Source organism: Bidens hawaiensis, unplaced genomic scaffold, assembly GCF_021521415.1.
Source record: "Bidens hawaiensis isolate Kalapana, Puna unplaced genomic scaffold, B.hawaiensis_p1.1 tig00027288_1, whole genome shotgun sequence".
Taxonomy (NCBI): domain Eukaryota; kingdom Viridiplantae; phylum Streptophyta; class Magnoliopsida; order Asterales; family Asteraceae; genus Bidens; species Bidens hawaiensis.
In genome coordinates this window covers 8600-31941 of record NW_027505092.1, presented here as the reverse complement: position 1 = coordinate 31941, position 23342 = coordinate 8600, and the positions used below count along the sequence as shown (strand labels likewise).

The window sequence follows — 23342 nt, the reverse complement described above, 5'->3', positions numbered from 1 at the left end:
ATACCCCGTTTTCACCTTTAAATTTTGGGGGTAGCATGTATACCTTATTAATTTTTGGTTAATGTTTTTGTCTTATCTATTCAAAACACAATTCAATTTATCTTTATGTATGACGATTACATGCTCTACGACTTTGCTCTATGTGTTTACTTTATTGTTTGGTGGTTGGACTCATCCTTATCTATTATCATCTAGTATGATCATACTCTTACCCATGTACATTGATTTTATATAAACAGGAACGGGCCCCCATCTATATGTTGTTCACATATTCATAAGAATTGTAATGCTCATTATTGACATATAAATTGTGATTATATATATATATAGGGAGATGATCAAGAGAAACTTATCTTTAGAGAGAAAATTTAAAAACTCTTAAAAAATTATTTTTAATTAAAAATAAAAATATATTTTCAAATTTCTGTTTTTGCCATTATTCTTATATTTTCTTACCCTTCGCTCAAAAAATAAAAAATAAAAAAAACCCGTTGTAATGCACATACGTATTACTGTGCGATACCGTTGTATTACACATGTGTATTACTATGTATTTTAAGTTCAATAGTATTTAATTTCATATATTTAATATTTGTGTATTGTATATGTGTAGTAGGGTTGTATTATATGCAAAAAATAATAATAATAAAATAAAAGTCGATGTAGTGCATATATGCGTTAATGTTGTATTACATTTATGTACTAATGTGTATTCGAAGTGCGTATTAGTATTATATTACATATATACAATAGTGTGTATCAAATATATGCAATAGTGTTGTATTTTAATGCAATACAACACTTTTGCATATATGCAATGCACACTATTACACATGTGCACTACACCACGAGGTTACCGACAAGTTTTTTTTATGGAACTAATAACAACATACAAGAATAATGGAAAAAAAAGAAACTTCAAAAAAAAATTAAAAAAAAAGTTAAAAATAATTCTTTAGGAGTTTTTAAGTTTTCATTTGATCCCACCTCTCTCTCTCTCTCTCTCTCTATATATATATATATATATATATATATATATTATCGGGTTAGGTTAAAATAAAAACCCACTTGAGTTGTGAAAACTCTAGAAACCCATTCTCAACCACATGGTTTTAATTAAAGTTTGAATCACGTGGTCCACAATTAGAGTTAATAAAAAATGTAAACATAAATATAACTTTTTCTCTCTCATGAAAACATATAAAAAAATTAGTAAAAAAATGTTAAAAAATAGTAAAACAAATTTATTTTTTATTTTTTGATGTTTTGTACTAAATGTTACAACATATATTACATGTGCAAAAAAAACGATGTTACATGGGGTTTTCATAACTCAAATTGGTTTTCATTCTATACTTTCCCTATATATATATATATATATATATATATATATATATATATATATATAGGGAAAGTATAGAATGAAAACCAATTTGAGTTATGAAAACCTGTGAAAACCTTATGTAACATCGTGTTTTTTTGCACATGTAATATATGTTGTTACATTTAATACAAAACATCGGAAAAAAAATTGTTTTGCTATTTTTTAATATTTTTTTACTAATTTTTATATATGTTTTCAAGAGAGAGAAAGAGTTATATTTATATTTACATTTTTTATTCACTTTAATTGTGGACCACAAGATTCAAACTTTAATTAAAAACATGTGGTTGAGAATGAGTTTTCACATCTCAAGTACGTTTTCATTCTAACCTTTCCCTATATATATATATATAGGGGTGAGTTAAAATAAAAATAGATAGTTTTCTAGGAAGAGTAAGAATAGATCTAGGCCATTGGATCTAGGATCTAGTGATTGAAATTGGTAGTTTTCAAAATACCAAATAGTTTACTAGGATCTAGGATTTAGTCTACATAGTTTCCTAAATAGGCTCAAATAGTTTCTTAACTTAAAATTTTATGCCCTTTTTACCATTCCTAGGAAATTATTTATTTTTATTTGAACCCTCCTCTATATATATATATATATATATATATATATATATATATATATGGGAAGTATAGAATAAAAAACCACTTGAGTTGTGAAAACCCTATGTAATATTGTTTTTTTTTTGTTTTTTTTTCGCACACGTAATATATATTGTAACATTTAATACAAAACATCGAAACATAAAAAAAATTTGTTTTGCTATTTTTTTAATATTTTTTTACTAATTTTTTTATATGTTTTCATGAGAGAGAAAAAGTTACATTTATGTTTACATTTTTTATTAACTTTAATTGTGGACCACATGATTTAAACTTTAATTAAAAATATGTGGTTGAGAATGAGTTTCTACAGTTTTCACAACTCAAGTGGGTTTTTATTTTAACCTAACCCTATATATATATATATATATATATATATAGTTTTACGCCGCGTGTTACGCGGGTGACTTGTAGTTTTTTTTAAACATTTTTGGCTGTAAATCTCAAATGATCAAGAGTTCATTAATTTAAATAAAAATAATATCACACATTAACCAATACTTAACACATAACACATAACACACAAAAATCATGAATTAATGATAATGAATAATGAAAGCATGAGTTGGTTAAACCTATCGAATAGACAGAATCATAGAGAAACAGATGCACGATTGATGATATAGTGAGGACGCATATCTCATATGCACCTAACCATAAAATCAAATTAACGATGCAATTAGCATTCAATCACCATATAAATCTTCATCAATGACAAAAGTTCCTAAATCAAACATATCAATTTAGTCATTAATAATAAATGATTATGGTGGAGGGTGTGGGGAAATGGGTACCCTTAAGGGGGTACTACCCCTCGCAGGGAACACCGCCACCATCCTTTTATTTGCCAGCGGGTGTTAAGTTAGGGTAGTATCCCCGAGCAATTTCTTTTTTTTTTTTACCGTTAAAATCTAGCCGTTGAGCTAAATTTTTATTTATTTTTTCCTTTTTTCTCCTTTATAAATAACCAAACAAATCTACACAATATTCTACAAGAATTTTTTCATTATCTTCAAATTTAAACAATTTTTACATGGTGCAACCAAATCCCCAACGAATTGCGTCATGAAGATGGAGCCATGAAGAAGAAATAGTGTTAGCTAAGGCTTGGACCCCGGGGAACAACGAATGTTGGGTTTTGGCCACAACTTTGGAACTATTTTGTTTCGAAGGGGGGATCAAGCGATCGTACACAACACCAAGGGTGTTCGAAATGTCAACATATGGTTAGACACATTAATGTTCGCGATATTGACACGTTTGAACTTATAACAGAAGTAAAAAACCGATGGAATTAGGAATAGTTTTTTTTTCTATGTTTTATTTAATAAAATGTTGCTTAATTATTATGTGTTTTAAATCTATAATGTATGCATTTTAATCTATTTTTGAGTTTTTAAATTATAAATTTTTGGGATACTTTAAATTAAAAAATAAAATTGTTCAGGGGAGTTTGGGTTGGCCAGCCCTTAGGGTAATTCAGGGTAATTAAGGGTAAAAATGATGTGGTAGCACATGATTAGTCAGCCAATGGTAGTTTCACTACCCCTATAAGAGCACTCTCTCCACCCTTAGATTCTTTATAAACATAACTTACCTTGTAAAAGAGGGGGTATTTTTATAGTAATTTAGATAAGTAGGCGTTTTAGATTTTTAACGAGCGAACATAAATAAACAAGAACATGTAGAGTAACGGCCCGAGAGATTATAAACCCTTGTGGTTGAGGGGGAGAGAGAAATTATACTTTCGAGGAGTTATAAACCGTGTAGTTATCCGGGTCAAGCCGGGCTAAATAAATGAGAAGTCTCCATTTTGAAATCAAGTAATCTGGTAGCTCTAGAGGGGTGGGGGAGCAACCTGAAAGCGACACGTAGGATTTTATGATATATATATATATATATATATATATATATATATGTATAGGGGTGGGATCTAGAGAGAACTAGAGGACTAATAAAAACTATTTTTAACTTTTTTTAAAAAATAATTTGCGATTTTTTTTCTTTCCTCCTTCTAATAAGATGGTTCCTAAAAAAACCGGCGATGTAGTGCATATGTGCATTAATGTGTATTGCATATATACGATAGTGTTTTATTGCATATAATACAACACAATTGCATTATACAACACAATTGCATTATACAATAGACAATATTGAATATATGCAAATACAAACACTAATAATTGTACTCGAAACAAACTATCGTATATACGTAATACAACACTAATGCACATATGCACTATATTGTTTTTTTGGTATTTTTGTATATAATATAACATTATTGCACTAATACAATACAAAAAATTGCATATATGCTATTTAACATTATTGCACATATCAAAATACACACTAGTGCACATATGCAATAAAAAAAAGTCGATGCATTGCATATGTGCACTACAACGAGTTTTTTTTGTTATTATTTTTTTTATATTTTTTGAGTAAATGGTAACATAATATAAGAATAATGGCAAAAACGGAAATTTAAAAATATATTTTTTAATTAAATTAAAAATATTTCTTTATTAGTTCTCTAGTTCTCTCTTTAAGAAGTAGTTCTCTCTTGATCCTCTCTCTCTCTCTCTCTCTATATATATATTAAGTCTTCATAGTTTCTCTTGTGAAGTAAGAAAAGAAAGAAGATACTTGGTGGTATATTGGGAGTAGCATGTTGGTATATTTTGATGGTGCGAAACAATATGATCTTCAACAACAAAAAAACAACTCTACATGCGAAGACATAAAAAGCTTTGGTCTATGTTTGGCTAAAATTAGTAGAGCAAATGATTCCAACATTGCTTGGCATAATCGTGTAATTTTCATTTTCCTTTACTACCCATGTAACATTGCAAGTTATTTCTTGAGTCTCAGCTTTGGCCGTTTCTCTTTTGTTTATATACACGATAGGTTGCCACTCTCTTTAAGCTAGGTTGAGGTTCGAGTCTCGTAATGGATTTAGAAGCAGGTTTTTAAGAGGATTTGTGTTTGAGGTTTAAAAAAAAATACAAGAGATGCTTTTGCAAAGAAGTTGGTAAAATAAATATATTTAGCCACATGTGAATTCATGCAGATGGTGTTAGGATCAGACGGGTCACACGAACACAAATCATACACTCACTCTGCTCACAATCAAGAACACAAAAGATTTAACGTGGTTTGGTCCAAATCTGACCTACGTCCACGATGGGTAACTAGAAATGTTTAATTTCTTTCTTCTTGTGACATATTGATTTCAATACAGATGAATATCTTATATAGAGATCGAATAAGATTTTGTCAAACAAAGAAATTAATGCGGCAGAGGAAATGAATCAACACACTGCTGTCTTCCGCCACTTATGTTGACAGGCTGCAAAACATGGTTGTAGGTTTCACACGCATTTTCTGCTGCTACTTTTGACAAACCACAAGAGTGGCTTCACACTAGTTGCAGGTTTCACACACAACACTCTCCCACTTGAAGCCACGGAACAATCTTCACCTGTGCTTCAACTGTGCATCTGTATTTCTGTAAGAAACTCTTGATCTTAGCACATTCCTAGTTACTCGTCCTTCTCTTCAATTATCCTGAAGGCCAGTTGAAGCTGCAAAGCTTCAACTTCTCTAAGGTGACAACCTTAGGCAACATATCAGATGGATTTTCACTTCCTTTGATCTTCTTCAATTTTAGAGTGCCTTTACTAACTTGCTCTCTGATGAAGTGATATCTCAGCTGTATGTGTTTCGTCTTCGAATGGAAGACAGGATTCTTTGCAAGATTGCACTTTGATTGTCACAGAATAGCACACAATCATCCTGTTCTTTGCCAAGTTCGTTGAGAAAATTCTTCAACCATATAAGTTCTTTGCTTGCTTCAGCAACTGCCATATACTCTGTTTCTGTGGTTTAAAGGGCAACACTTTTCTGTAGTTTGGACATCCAACTTACTGCGGTGTCTCCCATTATAAAGACATACCCTATGGTGCTTTTGAATGACTCTTTACACCCACCAAGGTCTGCATCTGCAAAAACCCTTCAAAATAGCATCTTTCTTCTTAAAATGCAATGCTATCTTTGAAGTTCCCTTCAAGTATCTTAGTAACCATTTAACTGCTTCCCAATGTTCTCTTCCCGGATTGGACATAAACCGATTGACAACTCCCACTGCATGAGCAATATCTGGTCTCGTGCATACCATTGCATACATGAGGCTACCAACTGTAGATGTATACAGAACTTTAGCCATTTCATTCTTGTCTTCATCTGATTTGGGTGACTGATCTTTAGAAAGCTTAAAGTGACTTCCCAAAGGCGTGCTTCTGATCTTGGCATCTTTAAGACTGAATTTCTCTAACACTTTCTCAATGTACTTTTCCTGAGAGAGTGTCAAAGAGCCGTCTTTGTTTCTAATAATACTCATCCTGAGTATTTGGTTTGCAGCTCCGAAGTCTTTCATCTCAAATTCTTCAGACATTTGTTTCTTTAATTTCTTGATTTCTGACAAATCTGAACCTGCAATTAACATATCATCTACATAAAGTAGTATAATGATTTAAGAACCCTTGAGCTTCTTAATGTAACAACAAGGATCATTGTCACATCTCTTGTAACCAACTCTTCCCATGAAGTTATCAAACTTCAAGTACCATTGTCTTGGCGCTTGTTTTAGACCATACAAACTCTTCTTCAGTTTACACACCAGGTTTCCTTTACCTTTAACCTGAAAACCCTTTGGTTGTGTCATGTAGATGTCTTCTTCTAGGTCACCATGTAGAAAAGTTGTCTTGACATCTAGCTGCTCTAGTTGCAAGCCTTCTGCGGCTACAATACTGAGAACGAGCTGGATGGTAGACATCTTCACTACTGGAGAGAATATTTCATTGAAATCTATTCTCTCTTTCTATTGAAAACCCTTGACTACTAATCTGGCTTTGTACCGTTTAGTACCATCATGTTCTTCCTTGACCCTGAAAACCCATTTGCTGTGAAGAGCCTTCTTCCCAGATGGAAGTTTTGTCAAGTGCCAGGTCCTGTTCTTCTCAAGTGACTTCATTTCATCTTTCATTGCTAGCTCCTACTGCAATGAATCTTTCAACCCCATAGCTTCAGAGTAACACTGGGGTTCACCATTATCTGTCAAGAGTATGTAGTTTACTGATGGTGAGTACCTTTCTGGTGGTCTAGTGACTCTAGACGACCTCCTTGGTTGATTTTGAGGTGTTTCTGGAGTTTGAGGAGCATCTTCTTCTTCCTCAGAATCATTACTAGAATCATTCCCTAAGCTCCAACTGTCGCTTAACTCATTCCCATTTTCTAGAATGTCTACTGAAGCTTCTTTTCTTTTTCCACCACTTTCAAACTCAACACTTTCTTTCTGAACTTCTTGTATCTTGCTGTTTCTGTCTTTTACAATTCGTTTTCATTGAAAACGACATTCTTGCTTCTGATTAATTTTCTGCCTTCATTATCCCAAAGTCTGTAACCCATTTCTTCTGACCCATAACCAATGAATGTACACTTCTTGGCCTTTGACTCCAGCTTATCTCTGTCACTACTTTCCAACAAGTCATAAGCACTACAACCAAAGACTTTAAGATGTTTAAGACTTACTTTCTTCCCTTGCCATATTTCTTCTGGCAGTTTGAAATCTAAGGGAACAGATGGGGAACGGTTAATCAAGTAGGCTGCAGTGTTAACCGCATCTGCCCAAAATGTTTTAGGCATCCCGGCATTCAACCTCATGCTTCTAGCCCTCTCATTTAAAGTTCTATTCATTCTCTCAGCCACACCATTCTGCTGAGGAGTTCCTGGAACTGTCTTGATCATATTTATCCCTTCCCTGGCATAATAATCTACAAACATCTTGCTTGTGTATTCGCCACCATTATCCGACTTCAGGCACTTTACCTTCAAATTAGTTTCATTTTCAACAGCAGATTTCCATATCTTAAAAGCTTCAAATACATTATATTTATGTTTAAGAAAATAGACCCACACCTGTTGAATCATCGATGAAGGTTACATAGTATCTTGCGCCTCCTAGAAATGAAACTGATGTTGGTCCATATACATCTGAGTGAACAAGCTCCAACTTCTGGGCTTTCGGTGTCCTCCATGTCTTCACAAAAGTAACCCTCTTTTGTTTTCCAAGAACACAAGGTTCACAAAATTAAGTTTCCACTTTCTTCAAGTCTGGAAACTTTCCTTTCAGAGACAACATCTTCAATCCCTTCTCGCTCATATGTCCGAGTCGGTTGTGCCATAAATTTGATGGACTCGGACCGGTGGTCATTGCATGAACACCTTCAGTAGAAACTTCTGTCATGTATAGAGTGCCTTTCTTCTTTCCTTTGGCAATCACTAAATTGCCTTTGATCACTTTCCATTGTCCACCCCCAAAGTGAACATTAAACCCTTCATCATCCAATTTTCCAACTGAAATAAACTTTCTCCTCAAGTTAGGAATAACCCTGACATTTTTCAATGTCCATATAGTTCCTAATGAGGTCTTCAAGTCTACATCTCCAATACCTATTATATCAAGCATTTGATCATCTGCTAAACGAACTTTACCAAAGTTACCCGTTCGTAGATTCTTGACTATATCTGGGCATGAGATAGCATGAAAAGAAGCACCCGAATCCATAATCCAAGATTCAACTGAATCTTCAACAGAACAGATGAGAGCATCACCTAATTCTTCCGAGGATACGCTGTTTACTTCTTTCTTTGCAGCTGGGTTTGTACATTGGCTTCTAAAGTGACCTTTTTCTTTGCAATTCCAACATTCAATGTCTTCTCTGTTCTTTGACTGTCCCTTTTTTCTAGACTTAGACCTGCCTCGACTACGTCCTCTTTCGTTTCTTCTTCCTCTACTTTCTGTATGCAATAAAGAACTAGAATTTGAAGTTTCACCATTGCTTCTCCGTCTAATATCTTCATTCACTATCAAGTCACGAATACTCTTGAAAGTGAGTTTAATCGTGCCGGATGCACTACTAACATCTGTGACTGTGCCTGACCAACTGTCGGGCAATGATGAATTGATGATAAAAGGAGTAGTGCTTGTATTTCATCTTCAAACTTTATTCCAACAGAGGCTAAATGAGAGATAATCGAGTTGAACTCATTTATGTGAGCGGTAACCGACATGCCTTCCTTCATCTTGGTGTTAACCAATTGTCGGATGAGGAATACTTTGTTTGAAGCGGATGGTTTTTCATACATGTTGGACAAAGCTTTCAATACACCATATGTGGTTGTTTCATTGACAATGTTTTACGCAACAGTCTTTGCCAAAGAAAGCCTAACCATACCCAAAGCTTGTCTATCCAACAACTTCCATTCTTCATCATACATTTCATCCGGTTGTTCACCCAAAATAGGCAAATGCAAACTTTTCTGATACAACAAATCTTCAATTTGCATTCTCCAAAATCCATAATCGCTTCCATCAAACTTATCAAATTACTACTAACCAAACGGGTACGTAGTGCTAAGTGGTAATTTATACGAGAGAAAGCAATAATCAGAAACAAAAAATAACTTTTGTTTCAAGCTTTAATTGGCAAGGAACAAGTTATGATGGATAATGAGACCTTGTTCAAACTTGAGGGGCCTTGTGTTAAATATGGAAATTATTTTTTTTCTTTTTAAACCCTTTCTTCTTCACGTATTCCAAGAAAAAAAAATGTCTTCTTTCTTCTTGAGCAGACAACAAAAAAAGGAGCGGACAACAAAAATGAAAACTCCTTTTAGCGATCTCCCAAGAAAACGAGCGGCGATGGTGGCGTGCACGATTTCCGGCGAGGGGAGCGGGTGACGGTTCGTCAAAACCCTAAGTCGCGACGGCAGTGGCGGTGCTGGCGGCAGCGACGGCGGTGGCGGTGCTGGCGGTGAAGGTGCTAGCAAGTAGCGGCAGCGGCTGGTGGTTCAGAACCTTGGTTCCGAATCCCTCTGGTACATGTCCTTCTTCTTCACCTTTTCCTCCTACCTAGTTTGTGTGATTCAAAGAGCCTACGCTCTGATACCAGTTGTTAAGATCAGACGGGTCACACGAACACAAATCATACACTCACTGTGCTCATAATCAAGAACAAAAAAGATTTAACGTGGTTTGGTCCAAATCTGACCTACGTCCACGGTGGGTAACTAGAAATGTTTTATTTCTTTCTTCTTGTGACATATTGATTTCAATACAGATGAATCTGTCATATAGAGATTGAATAAGATTTTGTCAAACAAAGAAATTAATGCAGCAGAGGAAATGAATCAACACACTGCTGTCTTCCGCCACTTATGTTGACAGGCTGCAAAACATGGTTGTAGGTTTCATACACATTTTCTGTTGCTACTTTTGACAAACCACAAGAGTGGCTTCACACTAGTTGCAGGTTTCACACACAACAGATGGCGGACAAATCGTATCGGATTTGGAGTCAGATCAGCCCAGGCCAGCTTGTTCAAGGAGTCCACTGAATTTAATTAATAGTACTGCACCCCAGCAAATAATCAAGCACACACTCTTCCAATTATATATCCATCGACAGACATATCCCTAATTTATTTTCTCCATTTTCATCAATCAACAACACTTTCAGTCTTTTTCGGTATCCTATCGTAGTCATGAGTCTTTTCGGCCTCGACAGGCAAGTCTAATCTCATCTCCATTCTTTTCACATTTTCAATCTTTCTGGATCTTATTGAAGTTCTTTTTTATCTCAGTGTCTGATTCTTAAATATTTAGCGTTTTTGCATGGAAATGCATTTAAAGGTTTAAATTGAATTTTGAAATTGATAAGTCATAGGTTATATTGTTTTGAAATGCATAGAGTTCACAGTGTTATTTAGAAAGATAGATTTGGTCTTCTGAAAGTAAATATGCATAGATAAAGTTTTATTGACTTCGGTATTATGGTTGGTTTAGGGGTAACTCTTTGGGACAATGTTTAAGAAAGTTATCATTCTCACCTGTTCACCATCCCCATCTCTATAATTATACTAAAAAACACTATATTTCTCTCTTATGTTCAATTAAATAATAATTTTTTTATACTTTTATCATTACATTTTTCTCCATCCTCTGCTCACAACCACTTCAACAAATATTAAAAAATAAATAAGGGCAAACAAAGTTTTCCTAAATTTACAAAAAATCACTACATTTTCTCTCTCCACCCTATAATTTACACTCACAACCACTCCTAACTCCACCCTAAAATTTGCAAAATCCCCTCACATAATTTTAAAGAATTGGTTGAGAATGCTCCTATGTAACACCATAAGCAAATCCAGACCAGACGTCAAATGACATTAACAAGAAAATTTCTTTATGACGTATTGGTTGGCCTCGTGGACCGCACACTATAACGCCTTAGACAAATTTCACATTCTCCATGCAAGACTTATGATTGCATTAATATCTAGTTGTCATGCTACAGTTTTAATGTATCTTATCATGACCATCTTGATAGGAACCAGAGGACATTTCGTCCCAAGAAAAGTGGACCTTCCGGGAGTAAGGTTAATCTCTCAGTTCATCCTTACTTTATTTTAAAGTTTATCTTTTTGAATTCTCAACCTAAGGATTTTTAGATTAAATTATTTGATGGTGTTTTTTTGGCAGGGTGCTCAATTAAGGAAACATATTGATTCGACTTGGGGTAGTGGGAATTTAAGAGAAGCCATAACACTTCCACCCGGCCGGGAGGATTTAAGTGAGTGGCTTGCTGTCAATAGTTGCCGTCCTTTCCCAACTATCTCTGTGTGGTTTCTGGTTATATGTGTCATTTTTGATCAGTGTAAAAAAAAGTAAAAAAGAATAATAATAAATAAATAATTCAAGTAAAAAGGAAACGGGTCAAACGGGTTAAAGTATTGAACAGTTAGAAAGTCATTGAAATTTACTTTTAATTCGTTAAGTTATATAGGTTTCTTTTTTTGTCATATTTGACATACTAATTGCAGTTAAACCACCCGGCGAGTAAAAACCTATCTGTTTTTACCATTATCTAGCTTGCTTATTTTCTAACTCTGCCTGTATTGAATAAAGTATTTGTAGCTTAGAAATGTTTACAAGAATGTGAATGAAAATGGTTTCGTACTTTTTTTTCTTTTGAATTTCATCTGTGGATTTCTTTAGGGTCCTGCTAATAAAACACCCATCTTCAAAATTCATACACCATCTATACGACTCGTATAGCTTATACGAGTCGTATAGGCATCCGTACCCTGACATCCACCAGTTTTTTGGAAAAGGTGTTTGACCAAATTCTAAAACGAGTCGTATGAGTTATACGAGATGGTGTTGGTATTTATACGAGACGTATGGCTTATACTACTCGTATAATGCCCATACACTCTCTATACGACTAGTATAGCCTATACGAGTCGTTTTGGATCCTGATACACCCTTCTCAGTCCATACATACCAACTTTTTAGATGATTTTAACCAGACTTAAGACTTATACTAGTAGTATAATCTATACGACTCGTTAGTTCAGTGTACTATGTCTGGAAAGAGCACATGAATGACTAGTTTTATACGAGTAGTATAGGTTATACGAATCCTATAGGCAGGGTAATTATTTGACACGATACCCTATTCTGCCAGTTATTTGACACGATATAATATTCAGTAAATTATTTGACACGAAACAAGATTCCATCGTAAATTGTATAACACGACGCAATATGCTAACCAATCAAATATATATTGAGAGGTTACTGTGTCACAACAAAATATCTAGCAAATTAAAGTGGTTATAGTGTTTAAAAAAAAGTAATAAAAAAAAGAGTTAGATATGTCGTTTGTTGATGATGACAATCAAGATGATTGTGTTGGTGAAACTTCCGACATTGTCTCACCATTTTCAACCAACGAGGTATAATTAATTTTATAAAGTATGTTTATGTTATTTAATATTTAAGATATTGTTGTTAACAGAAGGTTACATTTGTTTTCAGTTGTTTTCGTCTGTCGACGAACTTAAGGACCGGGCGAAAACGATAGGTCGTGAAGTTGGTGTTGTCGTAGTAACCCAACGGTCGAAGACAAACGCCAGTGGAGAAGTCGTTAAAGTTTGGCTAAAGTGTAATCATGGCGAGTCATACAATTGTACTGCGACAGTTAGGCGTTCTGGTACAATCAAAACCGATTGCAATTTTAGCTTAATAGGCAACTATTTGTGACAATACAATGGTTGGAGGTTGCGGGTGGTTGATGATACATACAACCATGAACTTGTTCAACATTTCGAGGGTCACGCATATGCAGGTAGACTTACTCCTGCTCAAAAGGTTATGGTACATGATATGTATCGAAACCGAGCGCCACCACGTGACATTTTATGTAACTTAAAGTCTAAGGATGAAAGAAATGTGATCTGCATCAAAACCGTTTACAATGAAGGGCAAAAGATCCCTAAAGAAGATCGCCGAGGAAAAAGCCCGATGGAGGTTCTTTTCAATTTGTTGCATGACACGACTTATACGCACAACCATCGCACAAATCCATCCACAAATGCCTTGGAGGATTTGTTCTTCATTCATCCAACATCGTATATGATATATCGTGCATTCCCGCATGTGTTGGTGATAGACACAACGTACAATACAAACGTATACAAGATGTCGTTTGTACAAATCGTTGGTGTAACTTCAACCAGCAAGACATTTCATATAGCAATGGCAGCTATATCCAATGAAAAGGAGGATAATTTCACGTGGGTGCTAACTATGCTAAAGACGACATTAGACAACTGCATGATGCCACGTGTGATATTAACATATTGTTATCTTGCCCTGATGAATGCTTGTGAAATTGTCTTCCCTAATGCTGCCAAACTACTATGTAGATGGCACATTAATGAGAACATAAAAAAGCATTGCAGGCAAAGCTTCGCTACCACTGATAAACTTGTGGGTATTATCGATCGAATCATGGTGAGCCAGCTAATAGCCATAAAAGCAACCTTTGAAGAGTCGTAAAAAGAAAATGAATCACCACAACATACCACTTTTCAACGAGTTACGCCGTCATGTTTCATGTAAAGCTCTAGATATATTATGGGGTGAGCGTAACCAGGTCAACAAGTTGATGGAGTCTGGTAGAACGTGCGGGTGTCATGTTCGCACAAGTTGTGGTATGCCATGTGCATGTATGATTTCAAAGTATTTGACTTCAGATCAAACCATTCCTTTGGATTCGATAGATATATATTGGAGGAAGTTGGATTTCGATCTGTTATTTGTTGACGAGGATGAAGGTCTTGACTCAAAAGCTAACGAGCTGGTAGAAGAATTTGTACAACAATTTAGAAAAGAGTCAAAGGGCAAAAAAAAGTATGTTGTCAAAGTTCCTTTCACTAGTAAGGCCAGCCTCATCAACCAGTCAACAACCAGAAGTCTAAAAACATAACCGCGGGCGTCCACCGACAAAGTCCAAGGAAAATAGCAAACGCGAGCCCCCTCTCAAATGCAGTAATTCTACATCATTAAGCGTTCATGAAACCATGCCCACCCAGACAGACCCTTCCAGACACAGTTCCTTTTTCGGTGTCGAAAACAACGCCAGACACAGTTCTTATACGGGTAGCCAAGAAAATGTGAGACACAGTTCTTATATGGGTAGCCAGGACAATGAGAGACATAGTTATGTGCCAGTTTCTCAAGAGAGACGTTACCATCACAAGTATTTAGAACAAGTTCACTACATTCTTCAACCTTTTGTTTCACATATACAAGATGTTGCTACTGATGTAAATTGTGGATTTCGGTCTACGGCTGTTGCCCTAGGTCGTCCTGAAGATGACTGGATCCATATATGAAATGAACTTATACAAGAGATGATGAGTAATTGGAATGTGTACATCCATGTATTCGATGACATTCGTTGTAATAGAGTATTTAATTCCCTGCATTGGTCAAGCTATGGAATGGCTCCACGAGAACGCTGGATGGATATGCCGTCCACAACTTTTATGATCGTTAATAGGTATGGGGTGATCGTTCACTCATTGTCAACAGATGAACTTAACAATTCTACAAATTTTCCATTGTTACATCTTCCTCAAGAAATCCTAGATCATGCCACCATTGCCATTCTAAATGTCGACGATTGTCATCTTGTGGTTGTTAAGTTTGAAGGGATATACCCGATGACAACAGTTAATTCTTACTGGAAACATTACAGACATGAAATGGTAAGTGGTTGGGAAGACTTGTATCGGCTGCGCGTAAAAATGTTTACAGATCAGCAAACAGAACGTCAAACTAATTATGTAGACTTAGGATGATATATGTTATGTATGTTGTATTTTAATCTAATTCGGAAATTTTATGTCAAATATAAAGTTGCAAACCATTACATCAGAGTTGTTAAATTAGTTGGTAGACCATTACATCATACATAAAGCCATTACATATAATAATAAATGCATCACTAACTCAAATTTTAATGCATAACAATGGCAATTATGAAGCATGTGTTTATAGTTCTTATTTCTAAAAGCTATATTTTCTCCACACCATCTATACGAGTCCTAAACCTTATACGACTCGTATACGTGGTGTTTTTGTGCGTGGAAAATGGGTCATGTATAGTTTTGAAAACTTTACTAACACCACCCTAACTAGTTTTTTCATTTGAAACAAAATGTATTTTGTCTCGTACGAATTTATCTCGTATAGCTCATACAACTCATACACGTAGTCGTATAGGAGGTCTAAAAAGATGTGCAAGCTATCATGAAAATTCAAATTCATCTCGTATAGCCCATACTAGTCGTATGGGGGGTTGCCCGTATAGCTCTTCTCGTATTAAAGGGTCAACGGGTTCTGACATAAAACTGACTTCTATACGACTAGTATAAGCTATACGAGTCGTATAGGTAGGGAAGGGTGTCCAAATAACAAACTGGGTGTCCGAATAGAGAAAGCCTTTCTTTAACCAGGTGAATCTTCTTTATGGAACATTAACTGAGTTTTGTACACCAGAGAGTTGTCCAACTATGACTGCAGGCCCAAAGTAAGTCTTACCTATAATGCTACTTATATTTTCATATATTTCACACACACACACAGACACACACCTAGTCATATAGGAACAAGACACCATATATAGTACAGGAAAATCTAAAATGTTATTAATGCAAATATTATTGCAATTTAAAGTATAATTAGTATTTCGACCCTTCGCGTTGCAGGGGGTTGTGAAACGATAGCTGAACACAAAAACCAAAACGAATGACGGAATAAATGGCGTGCAAATGAAGAAAATATTTGTCTTCAATATCATTAAAAAGTTCAAAAGGTGGAGAATCTTGATAACATTTAAAAATTTTAAAGCTACTCAAAACATAAATGAAAAGAAAAAATGTATAACACAAAAGAAAACCTAAAAATCAACAACTCCATAAACAAAATACTCCATAAACAAAAAGGAATGAACAAACACCGAGGAGACGATCGCAACAATAGCTTCACAAAATAACGATATCCTTCTTCGGAACACCCCCTGCTCCTTTGCAGCCGTGAAAATATGTGCACAAATAAACTAAATATCACAGATTAAAAGCTAACTAATTACAACAAACAACATTCAAAAAAACAACTAATTACAAAATAAGAAAGTTAATACCACAAACTTGGGTTATCAGTAGGGATGTTTGCGGTCCGGTTTGAAACAACGAAGCCGCCCAGACTGGTCATCGGTTTGGTTTCATGGTTGTTTTTTTTAACTGTTGGACGTCGATTTCAAAAATTTCAAACCATAACGATCGGTTTGGTTTATGGTTCATACCGAAAACCATAAGGAACCGTCACTAACGGTTTGGTTCTTAGTTTGGAAAAAGAACCCAACAACAGCGTTAGCCAATCACCTCCCCACGAAACATCAAAAAGACCGCCATGCTGCCGCCACAGAACCGGTCACTGAACAACTGCCGTCAACAGACGACCAGGCGTTTCAATATTCATCCTCTCCGGAATGTGTCCATACCAAAAGGCCACCGAACCAAGGTTACAGCGCAACGAAAGCCTAAATCAAGTAGTGCTAAACCCGATGGTGACCATTGTGGGAGGCAACAGTATCCAAGGTCGCGATCCCAAAACTAATGAACAACCCCTAAAATTTAAATAAGTAAAGCAAAACAACGACACCTGAAACATATAAGCACAAATGAAGTTGAAATGACCAATCCGTACGCTTTAACTTGTAAAGACATAGAAGTTCATCATTCTTAATATAAGTAAATGTTGAACCTAGCGATCAAAGCAAATTTAACATAAAACATTATCTTTTCAAGTCTTAATTTGCAAAAAAAAAAAAAAACATCTTACAATATATGTATGCCTTCCAAACTCTTTGACTCTTCAACTCCACAACCTCTTGCCGCCACGAACCCCGCAATGCCACCGGCTCTGCTTCTGTTTAAAGGCCCGATGGTTGTCGTTGCCTGAAAAAGATCACACAAAGAAAGATCAGTCGTTATCAAGCACTAAAGGGCCGAAACATCGATTAAAGTTTGGAGTTTACCATAGCTGGCGCAATCTGCTTGCAGTAGGGCACGCATTTTCCTATCTGTGCCAGAAATCCTTTTTTCAGTCATTGGGTTAGCATAATGTTTGTCTATTTTAGGGCCGCCAAGCAACAGCCGGTGTCGGTTACTGACTGGAAACCTCATGTCAGTGCCGGAAACCTACAAATAAACCACCAGTAAGGCCGTCGTCGGAAAAATAAAATCAAACGTTCCTGGTGACGCTTGATGTGCAGTATGTGTATTTTGAAAATAAGGGAAGGGCTAAATCAACACTTGGCATACACGTGTAAAGTCTCCAAGAACACATGGAGAAAAGTGAAATGAACACAAACTGTACAACGTATGTAACAGACTGTACAACCCTTTATGCATACAAAAGTTCAAAATTAATATATAGTATAATATAATATTGATGGGCTGATGGTGTGCAAATCAAGAAGCCAATTGAGGTCTCAGCTCCAAAATATGTCGAGTACTTGATGGATTGGATTGAATCCCAATTGGATGATGAATCCGTATTTCCTCAAAAGCTCGGTAATATCTTGTTTTCAGTTTGTAACTCTGCTATCTCAAAGGATATGGGAACCATTTCCCTTTTTCTTTCGATTCTTGTTGATTATGGCTTACAAGAAAACCGTCATTATCTATGTTTGACTATGCTTAACTTATAAAAACATGTTTGAGATACTCTACCCAACTACCGACAAAACACACAAATCTGGCCAGTGCGATTATTTTCGTGTGACTTGACTCTCTTTGATGAAAAATCGTTTTGAATTGTTCACACATTTTCGTTCCTTTGATGCTGAAGTAAAATCGTAGTTTAATGTTTTTGTCTGAACATTGTGGACTAACAATGCTAAATAATATCTTCGCGGGTCATTTTTGTCCTATGTTCTTCAACGCGACATTCTTCATGAGTCATCTTATGTTACACAGCAACCCAAAATGGGGTTTTAGAACGAAAAAATTGCCACCGAAGTGGCTCAACCATATTCTTTCAAATGAACATTCCAAAAGCGTTTTGGATTGATATATTTTAACTACTTATTTTCTCAATAAAAAATGCCTTGGGTGGTTGTCTGTGGTCATGATGTTTGTTTTTGTTGATGATATCCTCTTTTCTGCTCTTTTCCCTAAACCCTTATGTCCCTCTCAAACCTAAGATATTTGGTAATACTTTGTTGAGTTGTTCTTTTGGTGGAATATATTTTGGTCCTATGATTTTTGTACTTTGTTTTTTCTATGAATGAATTCCGAGGATCCTATTAACATTTTAACTTAGTTATAATGATCATATATGATTACATTACAGGTACACCATTTCCTAACAATTTCAGGGAAGTTGTTAAAACTATATTTGAACGCTTATTTCGCGTATACGCTCATATCTACAATACACACTTTCAGAAGATTGTGAGCCTCAAAGAGAAGGCACATTTGAATACATGCTTCAAGCATTTCATATTGTTTACATGTGTAAGTTTTCTTAAACTTGTTATAAATTAATTAAGCTTGGTTACATTGCTTATTTACTTTGGCCCTAAAACTTAAAATTTATGTATATAATTCATGCGTTGATTATGATCAAATAAGAAGTATTATTACAACATGTTCGAACATGGTTTATGGATAGAATTATTTTAAATTTTTTTCTGAATTGATATTTTGTCATCTTCTTAATTTTTTGTGTATGCAGGAGTTCGGCTTGATCGACAACAAGGAGCTAGCTCCGCTCCAAGAACTTATAGAATCCATTGTGGTTCCTCACTGAATTTGATCTATAATTAGACTCAACTATATTCAGGAACATAATATATAAGACCATATGGTTAAAATTGTGTAATTTTTATGCTGTGTTTTTTTTACTGTATCATTATATTCCAGCCCTTGATGCAAAAGTTCTGATATGCAAATCTGTGTTTGCTACTATGTTATGGTAATTGAGTTCATAAACCGTTAATACTGACCAAGTCATTCAAACCAAAACAACAAAACTGGTTTAAAGTTAATGCGGTTTAGTTCACGTTGTGGTTTTAACAGACCGGTCGTGTAAAGTAGACAAGCTGTTTCGCGTAATTTATGTATTTCTCATTTTTTCGATATGCAATTGTGTATGTGTGTGTGTTTTATATTCATGATTTTTTTAATTGTTTAAAACTTTTGATACTGACTTAAATGTTTTTGATTTTTCGGAAAAGAAAATCAGTTTAAACCGACCCACTTGATCTTCTAGACCGGTTTTGGTTTGTTGTTACGGTTTTTTGCATAGGAATTTCATCAAATCCAGCCAGGCTGACATTGACTACACCAAGTATACTCTATGGTGTTTAAGTTCAACACATAATAATATATGTACGTGATTAATTTGTAAACCGATCATTAGAGGTTTGTTTAGCTAAAAACGCATAAATAAATACACTTCCAACCAACGAACCCAACATTGGAGCATGTCATGGCATGTTTTAAGGTGTAGGTTAGGTGTACTAAGTTATTTATAATTATGTCACTCTCAAAGATCATTATCATTAGATGAATATTTTGCAATCACAATTTTATTTTATTTGGATTGATAACAATTTCTTTTTTTCGGTATAGTTTAATTGATTTGGATTAAATATCACAAGTATACTTGGTGCATTATAATATCTTAACTCTCAACATAAAACATATATATAATCAATTTCCAAAATGACCTAACATTTTAACAAACAATTTGGCATTAGTGTATATTAACCGAAACAATTATAGCAAATGTGGAGTTCGAGTATTCGAGGATGTGAAAGACTATTAGCTAGTGTTCTTGTGTGACATGGGTGTTTATAAATTGACGAAAACCGATTTCATCGTTTTAAACCAGAGCCAGTTTGTTGATTTGACTTGTTTGAAAATGCGTACGTTCAGTTCATAGTTTACTGTCTACATGATACTTATTATTATTTATTAATTTTCATTTTAGGGATATGTGTGGGTGTATATATATATTGTATATGTATTATATATGATTTGGATAAATACAAATGAAATTAACATGCTAATTAATTGTAAGAATCAAGTAAAGTAATTAAAACGGCAAAACCAAGCCATTTAGGTTGAAATCAAGCCGGGTTGTAAACGAGTACATGACTACAGCAGTTTCCTAATATTTAAAATACACAATTACACGTAAGAAAACAAATTGACATGAGTTGAAACCAAATATTCTCTCCTCATATTTATCCAACGATGACATCGTTTTCTTTTGCCTCACTAGCTTGTACCTTATCCGCATCCTTACCATCCTTCTTTTCTTCGTTGGGTAGTTGTGCATCACTATTGTGTACCTTTTCACTAGTTTCTTCTTTCTTTTTACCTGCTTCCTCCTCAGCTTTGATCTTGGCATCTTCCAGAGCTTTGAGTCTTGCTGCTTCTTTCACGTCCTCCAAAGACTTGATCTGCTTCTTCAAACAAACCTCAACATCCTCTTCATCTGCCTTTGGCATCAAACACTCTGCAACATCGGCTGGAGTCATGTTGGTCTCCCCCAACATCCGACCAACAGTTTCAAACAACTCATGTGATTCAACATCCAAATAATTCTTCGCAAGAACCTTAAACGTTTAACAATACAACATCTCAATATGTTTATCCATTCTTCCTCTCCTAATCAGAGCATGATCAAGCTTTTCTATGTGGTTCGTAGTGAACACGATCAATCTCTTGCTGCCACAAGCCGACCACAACCCATCAATGAAGTTCAACAGACCAGACAAAGTCACCTCGCTTCCCTTTTTCTTCTTCTTCATCTTCTCCATATTCTTGATCGGATCCTTCTCCTCTTTATCATCTTCTTGTTCCTTCTTTCTCTGACCACTGAGGTCAAGTGAACAATCAATGTCCTCGATCACGATTATGGACTTACTCGATGTCTCGATCAGTAGCTTCCTTAAATCCGTGTTATCATTCACCGATGCTAGTTCAAGATCATAGATATCATACTCGAGAAGGTTGGCCATGGCAGCAATCATGCTAGACTTCCCAGTTCCCGGCGGACCATAAAGAAGATATCCTCGTTTCCATGACTTGCCCACCTATTTGAAAGAGAGAACAAAATTATATTACTGAATAATATTGTGTGTGCGTATTGAATAAATCAAATAATACTAACTATAATAGGAAAAATAAAAACTTGATTAATTAACACACCTTTTTATAGTAGTCTTTGGACTTGCTAAACGTCATCAGATCGTCCAAAACATCCTTCTTCTTCTTCGGATCCATCGCAAGCGTATCAAACGTTGATGGGTGCTCGAATATGATATGGCTCCATATCGTCTTCTTGTAACCATGCCAATTCTCACTCTTGTTGTTAGTATACAACTTCCTTTGTCTGGTTTTCACAGCAATAGCCTTCCCTTCATCCAGCACATGCTTCACGTAAACTTTCGAAACAAAGTCCCGGTGTTTCCGGTGACAAGTGAGTCTATAAAATCGCCTCTCCTCATCATCGCGAAAAGAAAAAAAAGTCCGCTGGTCCGGGATGGTTTTACTTGAACTCCACCAGATCTTGACACCATTGAACTCATCTGTGACTTCCTCATAATCATCCATACTCAAAACAACCGATTCACAGTCTTTAACCACGTTGGCTTTGAGCCGTTTAGCTCGGTTTGATGAGTTCGTGCTGAGGTAGCGTTCGATGGCGGCATACGCTTTGCTCCGCTCAAAGTATTCAACGTGGTATTCATGAAAAGTGATTTGGACATAAGGGTATATGTATCCAACGAGTTTGTGAACGTACATTTCAACATACCCATGAAACTGATCATGAAACCATTGCCGGAATATTGCCCATATGAACATGCCGACGGCGAATATCTGCCCTAGCTGATTCATATCCCCGATCATAGTGTTCTTCTTGATTGGTAAAATATTTGTTATTGCACCAAGTGAGAAAGTATTGTTACATATAATGTTGTAAATAGTCAAGGCTTAATTTTCTTTCTTCGGAAGGAAATGATAATAATTGGTGGGTTTATAAGAAAATATATTAATAATTAATGTAAGTTTATTTATACTTACCTTTGAGGTTTTTGCAAGGGAGGTATCATGCTAAGCATAATAAAAAAATAATCAAGAAGCGTCTACAAAGTAACGTCAAGGGTTAATCCCACAGGAATACGCATGAGTCGTGACATCATTGCTATAGCCTATAGTATAAGGATATTTTCTTAATTGTATTCCAGTTAAAAATGACTAGAGAACTGATATTAGTGTGTGTAAGAAGAGTGGTCGTATGACTATCCGTCCAACGGCCCCAGTCTTTAACCTTGAACGGTTAAGGCATTAAAAAACGTATAAACTCTATTAGGTCTCATTTTGTTATATTGGTCTTTTGTATTGTATTTAATATGTATTAGGCTTTTATGTTGTTTTGTTTGCTTATGGCCAAGGAAAATAATGTATAGAAGCCCATTGGACATGTAATGTGACATGTTTCTCATGCATGATTCTCTATAAAGAAGCATACCATAAGAGAAAGTTGATAGTTAATGAAATAGAAAACCTTTTGTCAAAATTCTCTAACACACATATATCTTTCTTTCTCTCTCGTCTCTCTCTCTCTCAAACCGAAATAAACTTCAAGATCCGAGACCTCTTAGGTTGCTTAGTGTGATTTCCGCTAGCACTAAGTTAGGTTGATCCAAGAACATTGTTAGATTCACCCGCCACGGGACCTGCAATTGGTATCAGAGCTTCGGCTCACTAGTTGAGGGTTTTTGGATCACAACCTTGGGTTTTGATCTTGTGAAGAAGATAAGAAAGCTTCTTGGAAAGAAAACCACAA

At 35.4% G+C, this 23342-nt stretch overlaps 1 protein-coding gene and 1 pseudogene across 1 annotated transcript; one reads left to right on the top strand and one right to left on the bottom strand.

Moving 5' to 3' along the window:
* The first annotated feature begins 10600 nt into the window (after positions 1-10600).
* Positions 10601-19289, top strand: LOC143610634 (MOB kinase activator-like 1A; annotated as a pseudogene).
* A 1401-nt stretch (positions 19290-20690) lies between these two features.
* LOC143610644 (AAA-ATPase ASD, mitochondrial-like) lies at positions 20691-22413 on the bottom strand. The gene is made up of 2 exons (XM_077085061.1): positions 21701-22413; positions 20691-21585 (listed from the first exon to the last, which is right to left on the bottom strand). Exons 1-2 carry the CDS (start codon positions 22400-22402, stop codon positions 21115-21117), a joined length of 1173 nt encoding a protein of 390 aa, XP_076941176.1. The 5' UTR covers positions 22403-22413; the 3' UTR covers positions 20691-21114.
* Between the last annotated feature and the right edge of the window lie 929 nt (positions 22414-23342).

Bases quoted from the DNA above. Each gene is read 5' to 3' on its own strand.
- LOC143610644 (XM_077085061.1), bottom strand. From the start codon at position 22,402: ATGATCGGGGATATGAATCAGCTAGGGCAGATATTCGCCGTCGGCATG. The intron at 21,586-21,700 runs GTGTGTTAATTA...TCTTTCAAATAG, and splicing joins CCAAAGACTACTATAAAAAG to GTGGGCAAGTCATGGAAACG.